The sequence below is a fragment of the Salvelinus namaycush genome, unplaced genomic scaffold, assembly GCF_016432855.1.
Source record: "Salvelinus namaycush isolate Seneca unplaced genomic scaffold, SaNama_1.0 Scaffold263, whole genome shotgun sequence".
NCBI lineage: Eukaryota > Metazoa > Chordata > Actinopteri > Salmoniformes > Salmonidae > Salvelinus > Salvelinus namaycush.
The window spans coordinates 148,924-167,911 of record NW_024059486.1 but is presented as its reverse complement, the minus strand read 5'-3'; the positions used below and the strand labels follow the sequence as shown (position 1 = coordinate 167,911).

The 18,988-nt window shown below is 52.1% G+C and overlaps 1 protein-coding gene across 4 annotated transcripts in view; it reads right to left on the bottom strand.

Moving 5' to 3' along the window:
• Positions 1–2,840: 2,840 nt before the first annotated feature.
• Positions 2,841–18,988, bottom strand: part of tmem243b (transmembrane protein 243, mitochondrial b) — a 30,644-nt gene continuing 14,496 nt past the window's right edge. The window contains exons 2-6 of one of the 4 annotated variants that reach the window (XR_005475367.1): positions 17,005–17,205; positions 11,121–11,171; positions 5,658–5,762; positions 3,151–3,469; positions 2,841–3,114 (exon numbers count right to left, since the gene is read on the bottom strand). Coding sequence is in view for 2 of the 4 variants with exons in the window: in XM_038984757.1 (XP_038840685.1) it covers positions 3,625–3,759; positions 5,658–5,762; positions 11,121–11,171; positions 17,005–17,097 (384 nt within the window). In the remaining 2 variants the exon portion in view is untranslated. Of the gene's footprint in view, positions 3,470–3,587; positions 3,760–5,657; positions 5,763–11,120; positions 11,172–17,004; positions 17,206–18,988 lie in introns of those variants that run through there. The other 3 variants (XR_005475368.1, XM_038984759.1, XM_038984757.1) reach the window with 3 other exon arrangements.

Below are 18,988 nucleotides of genomic sequence, written 5' to 3'. Positions count from 1 at the left end.
AACGTCGGTGGGAGGGCTACCTGAGGCGTGAAACGTCACTGGGAGGGCTACCTGAGGCATGAAACGTCACTGGGAGGGCTACCTGAGGCATGAAACGTCACTGGGAGGGCTACCTGAGGCATGAAACGTCACTGGGAGGGCTACCTGAGGCGTCGCTGGGAGGGCTACCTGAGGCGTCGCTGGGAGGGCAACCTGAGGCGTCGCTGGGAGGGCAACCTGAGGCGTCGCTGGGAGGGCAACCTGAGGCGTGAAACGTCACTGGGAGGGCTACCTGAGGCATGAAACGTCACTGGGAGGGCTACCTGAGGCGTCGCTGGGAGGGCTACCTGAGGCGTGAAACGTCACTGGGAGGGCAACCTGAGGCATGAAACGTCGGTGGGAGGGCTACCTGAGGCATGAAACGTCACTGGGAGGGCTACCTGAGGCATGAAACATCGGTGGGAGGGCAACCTGAGGCGTGAAACGTCACTGGGAGGGCTACCTGAGGCATGAAACGTCACTGGGAGGGCTACCTGAGGCGTGAAACGTCGGTGGGAGGGCAACCTGAGGCATGAAACGTCGGTGGGAGGGCAACCTGAGGCGTCGCTGGGAGGGCTACCTGAGGCGTGAAACGTCACTGGGAGGGCTACCTGAGGCATGAAACGTCACTGGGAGGGCATCCTGAGGCATGAAACGTCACTGGGAGGGCAACCTGAGGCGTCGCTGGGAGGGCTACCTGAGGCATGAAACGTCACTGGGAGGGCAACCTGAGGCATGAAACGTCACTGGGAGGGCTACCTGAGGCATGAAACGTCACTGGGAGGGCTACCTGAGGCATGAAATGTCAGTGGGAGGGCTACCTAAGGCATGAAACGTCAGTGGGAGGGCTACCTGAGGCATGAAACGTCACTGGGAGGGCTACCTGAGGCATGAAACGTCACTGGGAGGGCTACCTGAGGCATGAAACGTCACTGGGAGGGCTACCTGAGGCATGAAACGTCACTGGGAGGGCTACCTGAGGCATGAAACGTCACTGGGAGGGCTACCTGAGGCATGAAACGTCACTGGGAGGGCTACCTGAGGCATGAAACGTCACTGGGAGGGCTACCTGAGGCATGAAACGTCACTGGGAGGGCTACCTGAGGCATGAAACGTCACTGGGAGGGCTACCTGAGGCATGAAACGTCACTGGGAGGGCTACCTGAGGCATGAAACGTCACTGGGAGGGCTACCTGAGGCGTCGCTGGGAGGGCAACCTGAGGCGTCGCTGGGAGGGCAACCTGAGGCGTGAAACGTCACTGGGAGGGCTACCTGAGGCATGAAACGTCACTGGGAGGGCTACCTGAGGCGTCGCTGGGAGGGCTACCTGAGGCGTGAAACGTCACTGGGAGGGCAACCTGAGGCATGAAACGTCGGTGGGAGGGCTACCTGAGGCATGAAACGTCACTGGGAGGGCTACCTGAGGCATGAAACATCGGTGGGAGGGCAACCTGAGGCGTGAAACGTCACTGGGAGGGCTACCTGAGGCATGAAACGTCACTGGGAGGGCTACCTGAGGCGTGAAACGTCACTGGGAGGGCAACCTGAGGCATGAAACGTCGGTGGGAGGGCAACCTGAGGCGTCGCTGGGAGGGCTACCTGAGGCGTGAAACGTCACTGGGAGGGCTACCTGAGGCATGAAACGTCACTGGGAGGGCATCCTGAGGCATGAAACGTCACTGGGAGGGCAACCTGAGGCGTCGCTGGGAGGGCTACCTGAGGCATGAAACGTCACTGGGAGGGCAACCTGAGGCGTCGCTGGGAGGGCTACCTGAGGCATGAAACGTCACTGGGAGGGCTACCTGAGGCATGAAACGTCACTGGGAGGGCTACCTGAGGCATGAAACGTCACTGGGAGGGCTACCTGAGGCATGAAACGTCGGTGGGAGGGCTACCTGAGGCATGAAACGTCGGTGGGAGGGCTACCTGAGGCATGAAACGTCACTGGGAGGGCTACCTGAGGCATGAAACGTCACTGGGAGGGCTACCTGAGGCATGAAACGTCACTGGGAGGGCTACCTGAGGCATGAAACGTCACTGGGAGGGCTACCTGAGGCATGAAACGTCACTGGGAGGGCTACCTGAGGCATGAAACGTCACTGGGAGGGCTACCTGAGGCATGAAACGTCACTGGGAGGGCTACCTGAGGCATGAAACGTCACTGGGAGGGCTACCTGAGGCATGAAACGTCACTGGGAGGGCTACCTGAGGCATGAAACGTCACTGGGAGGGCTACCTGAGGCATGAAACGTCACTGGGAGGGCTACCTGAGGCATGAAACGTCACTGGGAGGGCTACCTGAGGCATGAAACGTCACTGGGAGGGCTACCTGAGGCATGAAACGTCGGTCTTCCTGACCACATCGCTGGACAAGTTAATGGAAGCGTAGCTACTGTAATCTGATTACCATCTTCCTGACCACCTTCCTAACCCTAACCCCTAACCCCTAACCCTAACCCCCCCTAACCCCAACCCCCCCTAACCATATCCCTAACCCCCCCTAACCCTAACCACCGGAGGTAGTCAGGCGCACATGCAGCACAATGCTCATCTTTTAACCAATCAGAGCAGCTCTTTCGCCAATACCTGGGTAAAACATCAGAATTAGGCCGACTGAAACGCAGCCAAAGTAAAATAATAAATAATCTGTCTAATAACTTGCACACAAGGATGGATCAGGAAATCTGGCCACAAAGCGGAGACGTTTTAATACCATGTGTAGACACTTTTCTGAAAATGTGGGCCAATCAGAATGTGGCCAAGAAGAAGACACAGGACGCCAGCTATCAACAAAGCTTATGACAGAGGTGCAGGACAACAACTCACAGGCCAGACAGGATATGATTATTTATTGCATAAAATACTAAATAAAAAATAAACAAATGGTCTGAATAATCCTAAAGTGATTGCTGTGCAGAGCTATGTGGTCAGATGATCTGTGAAGCACCATTGATTGGTGGAGTAGAAACAGTCACTTGACTATGATTGGTGGACAGTCACTTGTCTGGAAACTGTCTGTCCTTTTTGTGCTTGTGTGGAATGTGCCCCCCCCCCCCGGAACTGGTACTGGGCAGGTCTACCATCCTCCTGGTATAACTGGTTCCACTAGTCCACCTGGTTCCACTAGTCCACCTGGTTCCACTAGTCCACCTGGTTCCACTAGTCCACCTGGTTCCACTAGTCCACCTGGTTCCACTAGTCCACCTGGTTCCACTAGTCCACCTGGTTCCACTAGTCCACCTGGTTCCACTAGTCCACCTGGTTCCACTAGTCCAATCAGTGACTGTGTGTGGCTGTAAGGGTGAGTAAGGCATGTCCAGTCTCACGTCCCTCTGCCCACGTCGTGGAAGTACAGGTTAGCACAGAGACACAGCAGCATGATGGAGGCCAGCATGTAGTAGATTAACTTCCTGAACTTCGGATCCAAGTCCCCCTGCCGGTACCAGACAATCTACAGGAGGAAGAGAGAGAGATTCAGCCCAACCCCTGCCGGTACCCAACCCCGAGTCCCCCTGCCGTTACCTAACCCCACGTCCCCCTGCCGGTACCCAACCCCAACGTCCCCCTGCCGGTACCAGACAATCTACAGGAGGAAGAGAGAGAGATTCAGCCCAACCCCTGCCGGTACCTAACACCAAGTCCCCCTGCCGGTACCAGACAATCTACAGGAGGAAGAGAGAGAGATTCAGCCCAACCCCTGCCGGTACCTAACACCAAGTCCCCCTGCCGGTACCAGACAATCTACAGGAGGAAGAGAGAGAGATTCAGCCCAACCCCTGCCGGTACCTAACCCCAAGTCCCCCTGCCGGTACCCAACCCCAAGTCCCCCTGCCGGTACCCAACCCCACGTCCCCCTGCCGGTACCCAACACCAAGTCCCCCTGCCGGTACCCAACACCAAGTCCCCCTGCCGGTACCTAACCCCACGTCCCCCTGCCGGTACCCAACCCCACGTCCCCCTGCCGGTACCTAACCCCACGTCCCCCTGCCTGTACCTAACCCCACGTCCCCCTGCCGGTACCCAACCCCACGTCCCCCTGCCGGTACCTAACCCCACGTCCCCCTGCCTGTACCTAACCCCACGTCCCCCTGCCTGTACCTAACCCCACGTCCCCCTGCCTGTACCTAACCCCACGTCCCCCTGCCGGTACCTAACCCCACGTCCCCCTGCCGGTACCTAACCCCACGTCCCCCTGCCTGTACCTAACCCCACGTCCCCCTGCCTGTACCTAACCAACGTCCCCCTGCCTGTACCTAACCCCACGTCCCCCTGCCGGTACCTAACCCCACGTCCCCCTGCCTGTACCTAACCCAACGTCCCCCTGCCTGTACCTAACCCAACGTCCCCCTGCCTGTACCTAACCCAACGTCCCCCTGCCGGTACCTAACCCCACGTCCCCCTGCCGGTACCTAACCCCACGTCCCCCTGCCGGTACCTAACCCCACGTCCCCCTGCCAGTACCTAACCAACGTCCCCCTGCCTGTACCTAACCCCACGTCCCCCTGCCGGTACCTAACCCCACGTCCCCCTGCCTGTACCTAACCCCACGTCCCCCTGCCGGTACCTAACCCCACGTCCCCCCGCCCGTACCCAACCCAACGTCCCCCTGCCGGTACCCAACCCCACGTCCCCCTGCCGGTACCTAACCCAACGTCCCCCTGCCGGTACCTAACCCAACGTCCCCCTGCCGGTACCTAACCCCACGTCCCCCTGCCGGTACCTAACCCCACGTCCCCCTGCCTGTACCTAACCCCACGTCCCCCTGCCGGTACCTAACCCCACGTCCCCCTGCCGGTACCTAACCCCACGTCCCCCTGCCGGTACCTAACCCCACGTCCCCCTGCCGGTACCTAACCCCAAGTCCCCCTGCCGGTACCTAACCCCACGTCCCCCTGCCTGTACCTAACCCCACGTCCCCCTGCCGGTACCCAACCCCAAGTCCCCCTGCCGGTACCTAACCCCACGTCCCCCTGCCCGTACCTAACCCCACGTCCCCCTGCCGGTACCTAACCCCACGTCCCCCTGCCTGTACCTAACCCCACGTCCCCCTGCCTGTACCTAACCCCACGTCCCCCTGCCTGTACCTAACCCCACGTCCCCCTGCCGGTACCTAACCCCACGTCCCCCTGCCGGTACCTAACCCCACGTCCCCCTGCCGGTACCTAACCCCACGTCCCCCTGCCGGTACCTAACCCAACGTCCCCCTGCCGGTACCTAACCCAACGTCCCCCTGCCTGTACCTAACCAACGTCCCCCTGCCTGTACCTAACCAACGTCCCCCTGCCGGTACCTAACCCCACGTCCCCCTGCCTGTACCTAACCCCACGTCCCCCTGCCTGTACCTAACCCCACGTCCCCCTGCCTGTACCTAACCCCACGTCCCCCTGCCGGTACCTAACCCCACGTCCCCCTGCCTGTACCTAACCCCACGTCCCCCTGCCTGTACCTAACCCCACGTCCCCCTGCCTGTACCTAACCCCACGTCCCCCTGCCGGTACCTAACCAACGTCCCCCTGCCGGTACCTAACCCCACGTCCCCCTGCCTGTACCTAACCCCACGTCCCCCTGCCGGTACCAGAAGATCTAAAGGAGGGAGAGATTTATCCTCTTCAGACCCAAAGAAAGCAATGTGTACTCACCAGCACCATGGCCGAGCCGCAGGTCAGCAGGATACAGAAAGCCAAAAAGACGTTGAGTGGCCAGGGAGGCAACGAGGGGAACACGAATGAACTGATCACTGTTACCTAGGGAACACAATCACCACCTAACTGATCAATTATTTTTTAAACAAGACAATACAAAAGGCCACTCAAATCAGTGGGGGATCTGGTCAGTGGGGGATCTGGTCAGTGGGTGATCTGGTCAGTGGGGGATCTGGTCAGTGGGGGATCTGGTCAGTGGGGGATCTGGTCAGTGGGGGATCTGGTCAGTGGGGGATCTGGTCAGTGGGGGATCTGGTCAGTGGGTGCACTCAACCCCCACCTGCTCCTAGACACCAGCAGAGCAAAGCCCAGCATCCAAGGGATTTTCCGAGTGTGGGAAGGAACAAGAGAGCACATCCATACCTACCAGGACCAGCAGACACACCTCTCAGGACCAGACACACCTCTCACACCATGAAACTACCCATAACACACCTCTCACAGCATGAAACTACCCATAACACACCTCTCACAGCATGAAACTACCAGGACCAGCAGACACACCTCTCACAGTATGAAACTACCAGGACCAGACACACCTCTCACAGCATGAAACTACCCATAACACACCTCTCACAGCATGAAACTACCCATAACACACCTCTCACAGCATGAAACTACCAGGACCAGTAGACACACCTCTCACAGTATGAAACTACCCATAACACACCTCTCACAGCATGAAACTACCAGGACCAGACACACCTCTCACAGTATGAAACTACCCATAACACACCTCTCACAGCATCAAACTACCCATAACACACCTCTCACAGTATGAAACTACCCATAACACACCTCTCACAGTATGAAACTACCAGGACCAGACACACCTCTCACAGCATGAAACTACCCATAACACACCTCTCACAGCATGAAACTACCAGGACCAGACACACCTCTCAGTATGAAACTACCCATAACACACCTCTCACAGTATGAAACTACCAGGACCAGCAGACACACCTCTCACAGCATGAAACTACCCATAACACACCTCTCACAGTATGAAACTACCAGGACCAGACACACCTCTCACAGCATGAAACTACCCATAACACACCTCTCACAGTATGAAACTACCCATAACACACCTCTCACAGTATGAAACTACCCATAACACACCTCTCACAGTATGAAACTACCCATAACACACCTCTCACAGCATGAAACTACCAGGACCAGACACACCTCTCACAGTATCAAACTACCCATAACACACCTCTCACAGTATGAAACTACCAGGACCAGACACACCTCTCACAGTATGAAACTACCCATAACACACCTCTCACAGTATGAAACTACCCATAACACACCTCTCACAGCATGAAACTACCCATAACACACCTCTCACAGCATGAAACTACCCATAACACACCTCTCACAGTATGAAACTACCCATAACACACCTCTCACAGCATGAAACTACCAGGACCAGACACACCTCTCACAGTATGAAACTACCCATAACACACCTCTCACAGCATCAAACTACCCATAACACACCTCTCACAGCATGAAACTACCAGGACCAGTAGACACACCTCTCACAGTATGAAACTACCCATAACACACCTCTCACAGCATGAAACTACCCATAACACACCTCTCACAGCATGAAACTACCCATAACACACCTCTCACAGTATGAAACTACCCATAACACACCTCTCACAGCATGAAACTACCAGGACCAGTAGACACACCTCTCACAGTATGAAACTACCCATAACACACCTCTCACAGCATGAAACTACCAGGACCAGTAGACACACCTCTCACAGCATGAAACTACCCATAACACACCTCTCACAGTATGAAACTACCAGGACCAGTAGACACACCTCTCACAGTATGAAACTACCCATAACACACCTCTCACAGTATGAAACTACCCATAACACACCTCTCACAGCATGAAACTACCAGGACCAGACACACCTCTCACATCATGAAACTACCAGGACCAGACACACCTCTCACAGTATGAAACTACCCATAACACACCTCTCACAGTATGAAACTACCCATAACACACCTCTCACAGTATGAAACTACCAGGACCAGCAGACACACCTCTCACAGTATGAAACTACCCATAACACACCTCTCACAGTATGAAACTACCCATAACACACCTCTCACAGTATGAAACTACCAGGACCAGTAGACACCTCTCAGTATGAAACTACCCATAACACACCTCTCACAGCATGAAACTACCCATAACACACCTCTCACAGCATGAAACTACCAGGACCAGACACACCTCTCAGTATGAAACTACCCATAACACACCTCTCACAGTATGAAACTACCCATAACACACCTCTCACAGCATGAAACTACCAGGACCAGACACACCTCTCAGTATGAAACTACCCATAACACACCTCTCACAGTATGAAACTACCCATAACACACCTCTCACAGCATGAAACTACCCATAACACACCTCTCACAGTATGAAACTACCCATAACACACCTCTCACAGCATGAAACTACCAGGACCAGCAGACACACCTCTCACAGCATGAAACTACCCATAACACACCTCTCACAGCATGAAACTACCCATAACACACCTCTCACAGTATGAAACTACCCATAACACACCTCTCACAGCATCAAACTACCAGGACCAGACACACCTCTCAGTATGAAACTACCCATAACACACCTCTCACAGCATCAAACTACCAGGACCAGACACACCTCTCAGTATGAAACTACCCATAACACACCTCTCACAGTATGAAACTACCCATAACACACCTCTCACAGCATGAAACTACCCATAACACACCTCTCACAGTATGAAACTACCCATAACACCCCTCTCACAGTATGAAACTACCCATAACACCCCTCTCACAGTATGAAACTACCCATAACACACCTCTCACAGTATGAAACTACCAGGACCAGCAGACACACCTCTCACAGTATGAAACTACCCATAACACACCTCTCACAGCATGAAACTACCCATAACACACCTCTCACAGCATGAAACTACCCATAACACACCTCTCACAGCATGAAACTACCAGGACCAGCAGACACACCTCTCACAGTATGAAACTACCCATAACACACCTCTCACAGCATGAAACTACCAGGACCAGTAGACACACCTCTCACAGCATGAAACTACCCATAACACACCTCTCACAGTATGAAACTACCAGGACCAGCAGACACACCTCTCACAGCATGAGACTACCCATAACACACCTCTCACAGCTTGAAACTACCAGGACAAGCAGACACACCTCACAGCATGAAACTACCCATAACACACCTCTCACAGTATGAAACTACCCATAACACACCTCTCACAGTATGAAACTACCCATAACACACCTCTCACAGTATGAAACTACCCATAACACACCTCTCACAGTATGAAACTACCCATAACACACCTCTCACAGTATGAAACTACCCATAACACACCTCTCACAGCATGAAACTACCAGGACCAGCAGACACACCTCTCACAGTATGAAACTACCCATAACACACCTCTCACAGCATGAAACTACCCATAACACACCTCTCACAGTATGAAACTACCAGGACCAGCAGACACACCTCTCACAGTATGAAACTACCAGGACCAGCAGACACACCTCTCACAGTATGAAACTACCCATAACACACCTCTCACATCATGAAACTACCAGGACCAGACACACCTCTCACAGTATGACACTACCAGGACCAGACACACCTCTCACAGTATGAAACTACCCATAACACACCTCTCACAGTATGAAACTACCAGGACCAGACACACCTCACACAGTATGAAACTACCCATAACACACCTCTCACAGTATGAAACTACCAGGACCAGACACACCTCTCACAGTATGAAACTACCCATAACACACCTCTCACAGCATGAAACTACCAGGACCAGACACACCTCTCACAGTATGAAACTACCCATAACACACCTCTCACAGCATGAAACTACCAGGACCAGACACACCTCTCACAGTATGAAACTACCCATAACACACCTCTCACAGCATGAAACTACCAGGACCAGACACACCTCTCACAGTATGAAACTACCCATAACACACCTCTCACAGCATCAAACTACCCATAACACACCTCTCACAGCATGAAACTACCAGGACCAGACACACCTCTCACAGTATGAAACTACCCATAACACACCTCTCACAGTATGAAACTACCAGGACCAGCAGACACACCTCTCACAGTATGAAACTACCCATAACACACCTCTCACAGCATGAAACTACCCATAACACACCTCTCACAGTATGAAACTACCAGGACCAGCAGACACACCTCTCACAGTATGAAACTACCCATAACACACCTCTCACAGCATGAAACTACCCATAACACACCTCTCACAGCATGAAACTACCCATAACACACCTCTCACAGCATGAAACTACCCATAACACACCTCTCACAGCATGAAACTACCCATAACACACCTCTCACAGCATGAAACTACCCATAACACACCTCTCACAGTATGAAACTACCAGGACCAGACACACCTCTCACAGCATGAAACTACCCATAACACACCTCTCACAGCATGAAACTACCCATAACACACCTCTCACAGTATGAAACTACCAGGACCAGACACACCTCTCACAGCATGAATCTACCCATAACACACCTCTCACAGTATGAAACTACCAGGACCAGACGCTCTAACCGCCAGGCTACCTGCCGCCAAGACCCTCTAACCGCCAGGCTACCTGCCGCCCCGACCCTCTAACCGCCAGGCTACCTGCCGCCCCGACCCTCTAACCGCCAGGCTACCTGCCGCCCCGACCCTCTAACCGCCAGGCTACCTGCCGCCCCGACCCTCTAACCGCCAGGCTACCTGCCGCCCCGACCCTCTAACCGCCAGGCTACCTGCCGCCCCTACGCTCTAACCGCTAGGCTACCTGCCGCCCCTACGCTCTAACCGCTAGGCTACCTGCCGCCCCTACGCTCTAACCGCTAGGCTACCTGCCGCCCCGACGCTCTAACCACTAGGCTACCTGCCGCCCCGACGCTCTAACCACTAGGCTACCTGCCGCCCCTACGCTCTAACCACTAGGCTAGTGTGGTCATTCATGTTTAAATGTATTACTGTACAGAGTCCATGTGACTTGTTAAGCACATTTTTACTCCTGAACTTATTTAGGCTCCATAACTAACAAAGGGGTTGAAAACTTACAAAACATTTCAGCCTTTTTATTTATTTTTTTTATTTGTAAAAATGTCTAAAAACACAATACCATTATGAGGGTTTTGTGTGCAGGTCAGTGACACAAAACTCTGAATGTAAATCCATTTTAAATTCAGGCTGTAACAACATGTGGAAACAGCCCAGGGGTACTTACTGCAACGAGCAGGGATGTCAGTCCTCCCACCACCAGGTTGACGGCTCTGTCCTGCAGGGAAAAGAGGACATGAGACCAGTAACACACTGTGGCGGTCATGACGTGTTGTCAGCCAGTCAGTCATGCAAAAGACTGCCGGTCTCACGTTAATTAACAATTACATGGTTAACATCTCCAGGCCTCCACCCCTCTCCAGGCCTCCACCCCTCTCCAGGCCTCCACCCCTCTCCAGGCCTCCACCCCTCTCCAGGCCTCCACCCATCTCCAGGCCTCCACCCATCTCCAGGCCTCCACACATACAAGCCGCTGATTGGAACATCTACATTTAGAAAAGTCTAATATATATTTTTTAAACACGGTCACAATAAATCCATGATTGATTTTAGACAGGTTAAAAGAAACATGAAGAAAATGTATTTCAGAAGAACAGAATATGAGTTGGTCTACTGTATGTTATCAGGCTATGCTCTATGTCATAGGCTGTAGGCTTGTTCATTTAGCAGACCAGATACTGTATGTTATCAGGCTATAGACTGAAGGGTTAGGGACTGTATGTTATCAGGCTATGCTCTATGTCATAGGCTGTAGGCTTGTTCATTTAGCAGACCAGATACTGTATGTTATCAGGCTATGCTCTATGTCATAGGCTGTAGGCTTGTTCATTTAGCAGACTAGATACTGTATGTTATCAGGCTATAGACTGAAGGGTTAGGGACTGTATGTTATCAGGCTATGCTCTATGTCATAGGCTGTAGGCTTGTTCATTTAGCAGACTAGATACTGTATGTTATCAGGCTATAGACTGAAGGGTTAGGGACTGTATGTTATCAGGCTATGCTCTATGTCATAGGCTGTAGGCTTGTTCATTTAGCAGACCAGATACTGTATGTTATCAGGCTATGCTCTATGTCATAGGCTGTAGGCTTGTTCATTTAGCAGACCAGATACTGTATGTTATCAGGCTATGCTCTATGTCATAGGCTGTAGGCTTGTTCATTTAGCTGAATAACATAGAAAATTATATTTTTCCCATTCCGGAGCAGAGCCACATATAAAGTGGCTATGTTGAGTGCACTTGAAACGGGTCCCGTGCCCTAGGTTCAGAGTTATTTGAAACGGGTCCCGTGCCCTAGGTTCAGAGTTATTTGAAACGGGTCCCGTGCCCTAGGTTCAGAGTTATTTGAAACGGGTCCTATGCCCTAGGTTCAGAGTTATTTGAAACGGGTCCTATGCCCTAGGTTCAGAGTTATTTGAAACGGGTCCTATGCCCTAGGTTCAGAGTTATTTGAAACGGGTCCTATGCCCTAGGTTCAGAGTTATTTGAAACGGGTCCTATGCCCTAGGTTCAGAGTTATTTGAAACGGGTCCTATGCCCTAGGTTCAGAGTTATTTGGCAACTGTAGTTTTGAATGATACAAACCTTAGAATGACCTAGAAAAACAACACATGGGCTGTTGATGATTTGAGAACATTGCAGAAAAAGCCCTCTGTTCTTTGCCTCAGGCTGCACATGCTGTTCTCTCATCAACTGATCATATTTTCACCCATCTGACTATTCGCAATTTCATCTGGTCTTTACTAATACAGTGAATTTGGAAAGTATTCAGACCTTGACTTTTTCCACATTGTTAGGTTACAGCCTTATTCTACAATTAATTGTTTTCCCCCTCAATCCACACACAATACCCCACGATGACAAAGCATGAAACAGGTTTAGATATACATTTATATAAATTTATAGTTTTGCTATTTGGGTTTTGCTCTGACATGCAGTCAACTGTGTGACCGATCTCTCCCAGACTCATAGATAGACATGCTGGAGCGTAACCAGTCCGTGCAGTAAAGGCCGTTACTAGAAGGTGTTTAATGTTGGAGCGTAACCAGTCCGTGCAGTAAAGGCCGTTACTAGAAGGTGTTTAATGTTGGAGCGTAACCAGTCCCTGCAGTAAAGGCCGTTACTAGAAGGTGTTTAATGTTGGAGCGTAACCAGTCCGTGCAGTAAAGGCCGTTACTAGAAGGTGTTTAATGTTGGAGCGTAACCAGTCCGGGCAGTAAAGGCCGTTACTAGAAGGTGTTTAATGTCGGAGCGTAACCAGTCCCTGCAGTAAAGGCCGTTACTAGAAGGTGTTTAATGTTGGAGCGTAACCAGTCCGTGCAGTAAAGGCCGTTACTAGAAGGTGTTTAATGTTGGAGCGTAACCAGTCCGTGCAGTAAAGGCCGTTACTAGAAGGTGTTTAATGTTGGAGCGTAACCAGTCCGGGCAGTAAAGGCCGTTACTAGAAGGTGTTTAATGTTGGAGCGTAACCAGTCCGTGCAGTAAAGGCCGTTACTAGAAGGTGTTTAATGTTGGAGCGTAACCAGTCCCTGCAGTAAAGGCCGTTACTAGAAGGTGTTTAATGTCGGAGCGTAACCAGTCCGTGCAGTAAAGGCCGTTACTAGAAGGTGTTTAATGTTGGAGCGTAACCAGTCCGTGCAGTAAAGGCCGTTACTAGAAGGTGTTTAATGTTGGAGCGTAACCAGTCCCTGCAGTAAAGGCCGTTACTAGAAGGTGTTTAATGTTGGAGCGTAACCAGTCCCTGCAGTAAAGGCCGTTACTAGAAGGTGTTTAATGTTGGAGCGTAACCAGTCCCTGCAGTAAAGGCCGTTACTAGAAGGTGTTTAATGTTGGAGCGTAACCAGTCCGTGCAGTAAAGGCCGTTACTAGAAGGTGTTTAATGTCGGAGCGTAACCAGTCCGTGCAGTAAAGGCCGTTACTAGAAGGTGTTTAATGTTGGAGCGTAACCAGTCCGTGCAGTAAAGGCCGTTACTAGAAGGTGTTTAATGTTGGAGCGTAACCAGTCCCTGCAGTAAAGGCCGTTACTAGAAGATGTTTAATGTTGGAGCGTAACCAGTCCCTGCAGTAAAGGCCGTTACTAGAAGGTGTTTAATGTTGGAGCGTAACCGGTCCGTGCAGTAAAGGCCGTTACTAGAAGGTGTTTAATGTTGGAGCGTAACCAGTCCCTGCAGTAAAGGCCGTTACTAGAAGGTGTTTAATGTTGGAGCGTAACCGGTCCCTGCAGTAAAGGCCGTTACTAGAAGGTGTTTAATGTTGGAGCGTAACCGGTCCGTGCAGTAAAGGCCGTTACTAGAAGGTGTTTAATGCTGGAGCGTAACCAGTCCCTGCAGTAAAGGCCGTTACTAGAAGGTGTTTAATGTTGGAGCGTAACCAGTCCCTGCAGTAAAGGCCGTTACTAGAAGGTGTTTAATGTTGGAGCGTAACCAGTCCCTGCAGTAAAGGCCGTTACTAGAAGGTGTTTAATGCTGGAGCGTAACCAGTCCCTGCAGTAAAGGCCGTTACTAGAAGGTGTTTAATGTTGGAGCGTAACCAGTCCGTGCGGTAAAGGCCGTTACTAGAAGGTGTTTAATGTTGGAGCGTAACCAGTCCGTGCAGTAAAGGCCGTTACTAGAAGGTGTTTAATGTTGGAGCGTAACCAGTCCGTGCAGTAAAGGCCGTTACTAGAAGGTGTTTAATGTTGGAGCGTAACCAGTCCCTGCAGTAAAGGCCGTTACTAGAAGGTGTTTAATGTTGGAGCGTAACCAGTCCCTGCAGTAAAGGCCGTTACTAGAAGGTGTTTAATGCTGGAGCGTAACCAGTCCCTGCAGTAAAGGCCGTTACTAGAAGGTGTTTAATGTTGGAGCGTAACCAGTCCCTGCAGTAAAGGCCGTTACTAGAAGGTGTTTAATGTTGGAGCGTAACCAGTCCCTGCAGTAAAGGCCGTTACTAGAAGGTGTTTAATGCTGGAGCGTAACCAGTCCGTGCAGTAAAGGCCGTTACTAGAAGGTGTTTAATGTTGGAGCGTAACCAGTCCCTGCAGTAAAGGCCGTTACTAGAAGGTGTTTAATGCTGGAGCGTAACCAGTCCCTGCAGTAAAGGCCGTTACTAGAAGGTGTTTAATGCTGGAGCGTAACCAGTCCCTGCAGTAAAGGCCGTTACTAGAAGGTGTTTAATGTTGGAGCGTAACCAGTCCGTGCAGTAAAGGCCGTTACTAGAAGGTGTTTAATGTTGGAGCGTAACCAGTCCGTGCAGTAAAGGCCGTTACTAGAAGGTGTTTAATGTTGGAGCGTAACCAGTCCCTGCAGTAAAGGCCGTTACTAGAAGGTGTTTAATGTCGGAGCGTAACCAGTCCCTGCAGTAAAGGCCGTTACTAGAAGGTGTTTAATGTCGGAGCGTAACCAGTCCCTGCAGTAAAGGCCGTTACTAGAAGGTGTTTAATGTTGGAGCGTAACCAGTCCGTGCAGTAAAGGCCGTTACTAGAAGGTGTTTAATGTTGGAGTAGAGACTCGACCAGTTATGTACCAAAGACATCTTAAATCTGTTAATGTGTTTCTGCCATGTGCGATAGGCTATGTATTGTATAACAGCACAATAGTTCTTTTAATTCAGTTTTCTTGGGGGGTGGGGGCTCATATACAGGCCTATGAATGAGCTGTCAGATGGTCTATGGGTGTTCTGAATGGATCCTTAGAAAGCGCTGTCCTTTTCATTGTGTTGGGCTTTGGAACAGCAACGACCAGGTTCAACACGGTTTCACCCCTGCTGTTGAACTCCTCTCTCCAAACTGATCATCACAGTGAGGGGAGCTGGAAAAGCATGATACTGTTGTGATGATAAGTGTTTGATGTGATGTCAGAGTGGTTAGAGGGACATAGAGCCATTAGGACCTGATGATAAGTGTTTGATGTGATGTCAAAGTGGTTGGAGGGACATAGAGCCATTAGGACCTGATGATAAGTGTTTGCTGTGATGTCAGAGTGGTTGGAGGGACATAGAGCCATTAGGACCTGCTGATAAGTGTTTGCTGTGATGTCAGAGTGGTTGGAGGGACATAGAGCCATTAGGACCTGATGATAAGTGTTTGATGTGATGTCAGAGTGGTTAGAGGGACATAGAGCCATTAGGACCTGATGATAAGTGTTTTGATGTGATGTCAGAGTGGTTAGAGGGACATAGAGCCATTAGGACCTGATGATAAGTGTTTTGATGTGATGTCAGAGTGGTTAGAGGGACATAGAGCCATTAGGACCTGATGATAAGTGTTTGATGTGTTGTCAGAGTGGTTAGAGGGACATAGAGCCATTAGGACCTGATGATAAGTGTTTTGATGTGATGTCAGAGTGGTTAGAGGGACATAGAGCCATTAGGACCTGATGATAAGTGTTTTGATGTGATGTCAGAGTGGTTAGAGGGACATAGAGCCATTAGGACCTGATGATAAGTGTTTGATGTGATGTCAGAGTGGTTAGAGGGACATAGAGCCATTAGGACCTGATGATAAGTGTTTTGATGTGATGTCAGAGTGGTTAGAGGGACATAGAGCCATTAGGACCTGATGATAAGTGTTTGATGTGATGTCAGAGTGGTTAGAGGGACACAGAGCCATTAGGACCTGATGATAAGTGTTTGATGTGATGTCAGAGTGGTTAGAGGGACATAGAGCCATTAGGACCTGATGATAAGTGTTTGATGTGATGTCAGAGTGGTTAGAGGGACATAGAGCCATTAGGACCTGATGATAAGTGTTTGATGTGATGTCAGAGTGGTTAGAGGGACATAGAGCCATTAGGACCTGATGATAAGTGTTTGATGTGATGTCAGAGTGGTTAGAGGGACACGGAGCCATTAGGACCTGATGATAAGTGTTTGATGTGATGTCAGAGTGGTTAGAGGGACACAGAGCCATTAGGACCTGCTGGTTGTTAGTGAGTTAGGTACTACCAACGCATGTCCAGAGTGCAGAAGAGGAGACTCAAGACTGTGGCGGTAATATGGTCACCGCAACAGCCGTACACACACACACACACACACACACACACACACACACACACACACACACGGCAGGCGTACCCGAGCAGAGGTTTCTCCAAACAGCAGTCTGTTGTCAAGGCCGCTGGTGCCATATGTTCTGGTGGTGAAATCATTGGTAGTGAAGTCATCCATGGCTCAGCAGCTCCACCCCATGGACACACAGAGGAACTGCATGCTAGTGCCTCCACAGGGGCAGGCCTTACCGGACAGGAAGCAGGGCCAGCCAACCAGATGCCTGACCTGAAGGGTGGGAGGAAGAGGAGAGGGAAGTTAATAGCCTGTCCCTCACCCCATAAAGGGACTGGCTAAAACACTCCCTCCCCTACTTCCCTTTCTGATTACCGCCTCTCTTCCCCTTCTCACCTCTGCCCCGATCCCCTCTCTTCCCCTTCTCATCTCTGCCCCCATCCCCTCTCTTCCCCTTCTCATCTCTGCCCCCATCCCCTCTCTTCCCCTCTCATCTCTGCCCCCATCCCCTCTCTTCCCCTTCTCATCTCTGCCCCCATCCCCTCTCTTCCCCTCTCATCTCTGCCCCCATCCCCTCTCTTCCCCTTCTCATCTCTGCCCCCATCCCCTCTCATCTCTGCCCCCATCCCCTCTCTTCCCCTCTCATCTCTGCCCCCATCCCCTCTCTTCCCCTCTCATCTCTGCCCCCGATCCCCTCTCTTCCCCTTCTCATCTCTGCCCCCATCCCCTCTCTTCCCCTCTCATCTCTGCCCCCATCCCCTCTCTTCCCCTTCTCATCTCTGCCCCATCCCCTCTCTTCCCCATCCCCTCTCTTCCCCCATCCCCTCTCTTCCCTGCCCCCATCCCCTCTCTTCCCCTCTCATCTCTGCCCCCATCCCCTCTCTTCCCCTTCTCATCTCTGCCCCCATCCCCTCTCTTCCCCTCTCATCTCTGCCCCCATCCCCTCTCTTCCCCTTCTCATCTCTGCCCCCATCCCCTCTCATCTCTGCCCCCATCCCCTCTCTTCCCCTCTCATCTCTGCCCCCATCCCCTCTCTTCCCCTCTCATCTCTGCCCCCGATCCCCTCTCTTCCCCTTCTCATCTCTGCCCCCATCCCCTCTCTTCCCCTCTCATCTCTGCCCCCATCCCCTCTCTTCCCCTTCTCATCTCTGCCCCATCCCCTCTCTTCCCCATCCCCTCTCTTCCCCCTCTCATCTCTGCCCCCATCCCCTCTCTTCCCCCTCTCATCTCTGCCCCCATCCCCTCTCTTCCCCTTCTCATCTCTGCCCCCATCCCCTCTCTTCCCCTCTCATCTCTGCCCCATCCCCTCTCTTCCCCTCTCATCTCTGCCCCCATCCCCTCTCTTCCCCTCTCATCTCTGCCCCCATCCCCTCTCTTCCCCTCTCATCTCTGCCCCCATCCCCTCTCTTCCCCTCTCATCTCTGCCCCCATCCCCTCTCTTCCCCTCTCATCTCTGCCCCCATCCCCTCTCTTCCCCTCTCATCTCTGCCCCCATCCCCTCTCTTCCCCTCTCATCTCTGCCCCCATCCCCTCTCTTCCCCTCTCATCTCTGCCCCCATCCCCTCTCTTCCCCTCTCATCTCTGCCCCCATCCCCTCTCTTCCCCTCTCATCTCTGCCCCCATCCCCTCTCTTCCCCTCTCATCTCTGCCCCCATCCCCTCTCTTCCCCTCTCATCTCTGCCCCCATCCCCTCTCTTCCCCTCTCATCTCTGCCCCCATCCCCTCTCTTCCCCTCTCATCTCTGCCCCCATCCCCTCTCTTCCCCTCTCATCTCTGCCCCATCCCCTCTCTTCCCCTCTCATCTCTGCCCCCATCCCCTCTCTTCCCCTCTCATCTCTGCCCCCATCCCCTCTCATCTCTGCCCCCATCCCCTCTCTTCCCCTCTCATCTCTGCCCCCATCCCCTCTCTTCCCCTCTCATCTCTGCCCCCATCCCCTCTCTTCCCCTCTCATCTCTGCCCCCATCCCCTCTCTTCCCCTTCTCATCTCTGCCCCCATCCCCTCTCTTCCCCCTCTCATCTCTGCCCCCATCCCCTCTCTTCCCCCTCTCATCTCTG